Source organism: Etheostoma spectabile, chromosome 8 (genome assembly GCF_008692095.1).
Source record: "Etheostoma spectabile isolate EspeVRDwgs_2016 chromosome 8, UIUC_Espe_1.0, whole genome shotgun sequence".
Lineage (NCBI taxonomy): Eukaryota > Metazoa > Chordata > Actinopteri > Perciformes > Percidae > Etheostoma > Etheostoma spectabile.
In genome coordinates, this window is record NC_045740.1 from 15,226,096 (window position 1) to 15,229,155 (window position 3,060).

Here is a 3,060-nt window from a genome sequence, read left to right on the forward strand (position 1 = left end):
ACAACTAAAAAGGTAAAAAGTCATATTCTTCTCATGTCAATCAAGCAGTTAAAATCAGCATGCACTTGCCAATCCAAAAAGCAATAAGGAAGAAAGTGGGATGAGAAGAGGAAGAGGACAGGGAAGGAGGAAAAGGACAGGAAGAGGAGGAAGATGCAATCAAGGTAAAAGAGGGGCTGATGAGGAGGGGTTAGATGCTGTCAAACGTCTCGCCGTAGCTTGCATAGCTGTCGCTCTCAGGCGCACTGCGCTTCTTGCCGGGCGTTCCTGCTCCCACGTTCGTGCGAGGGAACGTCTGCAACTTGTGCAGATCCTGAGACAGTTTGCCCAACACACAGGTGCTGAGGTTGGAGCACCGCTTGGTTATGGGCCTGTCCATGCTGTCGGGGAGGGGACACACAAAAACACATGCAGAGAACAGGCTCATAGGCATGGGAAAACATGCAGGTAACACTTTCTTCATCTCTGTCTTTCTTTTTCCTCCCATTCACGCACCATTCCTCTCACATGCATTTCTTTCTCATGCCATCGCAGGTAAGTATTAACAGAAATACACCACCCCCCTATAGCATCATGCTTGTTCCCAACCATTCAAAGAACCTGTCTTCTATCCCCCCATGCGCCAAACCTCCACCCACACCCCAGTCATTCCCCTCCTGTCACAAATTTTACACCCACAGTACAAACAGAAACCAGTCGCTTCCCACTGTCATGCAACTCCACTTAATTGACATCATACACGCTTATTCGTTCCGTTAGGCATACACTGTCCACATGCCCGGCAGGCAGGCTGGAAATAGTAGTCTGTTCAAACAAAGTCAAAATCAAACTCATCCATGCGGGAGCAGGGTCATGACAGAGAGTAAGGGGTTTTGTTTTGTGTATCAACATCTTTTCTTTGAAACAGTCGATTTTTCTCTCTTTTGGTCAGCTAAGAAGTACAGTACATACCTCTACGCCTGATTGAACACAAGTGGGGCGCTAGAAGAGTCTATCTTCAGTGGTGTAAAAGTGAAACCAGAATATGATATGATCCCTAAAAAGATACACAAAGTCCAACATGGTAGCCCAAAGAAGAGCTGTCCCTTTTACCTTATCATTTCAACTTTCCATTCAGTCATACTAGTCTGAACTTTCAGTAGCTGTTTCTGCTCAGGGAGGAAATTTCAACTGCCTTAAACAAAAAAAAAAGGGGGGAAAAAACGGTTAAAGCTAAGAGGAGTCGTCTGTTTGTCATCTGTGTACCTGTTTCCTTCGGTTGCCTGCTGCTCCAGCTCCTCCGCCGTCATCTGCAAAAACTCCTTGACAATGGCGTTGAGTAACCTTCGCGACTCGTAGTCCGTGAGCGTGACTCGGTCTGACATGGACTCTAAACCCGGTCTACGGTGAAGGGATGAGCAGGGAGGTTTAGGAGACATAGGAGATGGGGGACAAAAAGGCATTCAGATTAAGCATAAAATCCTTTGCTAGAATTATCACCTGCAGTTTAAAGGAGGGGTGAGTTTGTGTGTGGGGTGTTAGGGCGGGGTAGGGCGGTGGTGGAGTGGCTGAATGGATAGAAGGGGTCAGGAGGGGATGAGCGAGGGATGGGAGGGGTTTGCTGGGACGTCACCAACTCTCGAGAGGGGGGGGGATGACGTCTGAGTTGGAGGGCCCTCGGCCAACGCAGGGAAACAATCTGCGGAAAGTGCCCCATCTGAGAGAGGGGCTGATGTGTAACCGGCCCGAGATTTATTACAAAATCGATATCTTCATGGGAACAATGTGGGGAGTGGCTTGAATGGGGCTTCATATAAATATATAGGTAACATTTTTCTCCCCTTGAAGTAAATTACACAATTTTTTCCCTGTGTTGTTTCACTTTTGTTGGTTCTTTTCTGTTTCCATTATTACCTTATTAACACTGAGAGTGATCCAGTTGGATCAGAGGTATAGCAGGATACCCCAACTTCAATGATTAGGAAATGGAACATATGGGATCTAGTACATTCTTTTTTCTCATAAAAATATGTGGTTGCAGACATATTCTAAACCGTGTTACGTTCAACTGGAGCCTATATTTTATTCTGCTCTTACAATGTAACATAACGTGATCATAAATTGAGACAAACCAGAACATGTTCATTTAAAATGTGTGTGCATCCAACATTATTACACACTATCTTGGAATGTCTTACAGTCAATATGTCCCACATACACATCCACTTCCATTTTTACATTGTTTTCTAGCAGTACTGACAATATATTATCAATTATATTATGTGTATTTTTAGAGGACACAAACTCTACCTGATTTTTTTTAGGTGTCATTTTTCCTTCCTTAGACCCTCCTAACCTTTCCACTGGTTGCATGTCATTCTGACAACTGTGGATTTTAGGTCCGTCTACTTTTTCCACATATTTCAAGTAGCTGTAAAATGCATGTCAGCTGGGAGATGAAGTGTAAAATGTGAATGATGAGGGTCTCACCTGGCAGGGGCGGCTTGTGAGCAGTACATCTGGCAAATGACCAGGGCGTAGGCAACGAGGAAAGCAGAGATCTTCAACATAACCATGGTCCCCTACACAGCGAGAAAGACACCCCCGTCAGCTCCTGGTGCTCAAGACTGCTGCTCACACACCGCTAAAAGAAGTTTGCAAGGCACCTTGCAAAATGCAAAACCTTGCAAGAATCTACAAAGCAAAAAACAACATATACTGTATGTAGAAAAAAAAAAAAACCTGCTAGTGCCTGATCCTCTGGTGCTTTGGGAAGAAGTTGCAAGAAAAAGGTCTTCCTGTCACTTCCCAGACAGATGAGCTCAGGTCTATTCACATCTCAGCTTGCCACTACTTAGCTCTGGTGTCCTGCTGCACATCCTTGCTTTTACTTCAACACAACACCCCTTCAAAAGTGAGCCGCATAACAATCCCCTCTACTCTTCTTCTGCAAAACACACTGTTCCTTCAAAACATTCAGCCAAGAGCACAGGACAGGTAGTTCTCTCATTTCGTACACTGCAGGTCCCAGTGTGTGCCATGCCTGTGGGACAGTGTGTGTGTGTGTGTGTGTGTGTGTGT

General features: G+C 45.2%; 1 protein-coding gene across 5 annotated transcripts in view; it reads right to left on the minus strand.

Annotated features, from left to right (window-relative positions):
* LOC116693616 (calcitonin-1) overlaps positions 1–3,060 on the minus strand; it is a 6,292-nt gene that overhangs the window by 1,429 nt on the left and 1,803 nt on the right. For 2 of the 5 annotated variants that reach the window (XM_032522695.1, XM_032522698.1), the window contains exons 2-4: positions 2,470–2,561; positions 1,246–1,380; positions 1–380 (exon numbers count right to left, since the gene is read on the minus strand). The exon at positions 1–380 is cut by the window's left edge and continues 265 nt beyond it. In XM_032522695.1, the coding sequence (XP_032378586.1) occupies positions 191–380; positions 1,246–1,380; positions 2,470–2,561 (417 nt within the window). In that variant the 3' untranslated portion in view covers positions 1–190. Of the gene's footprint in view, positions 381–1,245; positions 1,381–2,469; positions 2,562–2,721; positions 3,029–3,060 lie in introns of those variants that run through there. The other 3 variants (XM_032522697.1, XM_032522696.1, XM_032522699.1) reach the window with 2 other exon arrangements.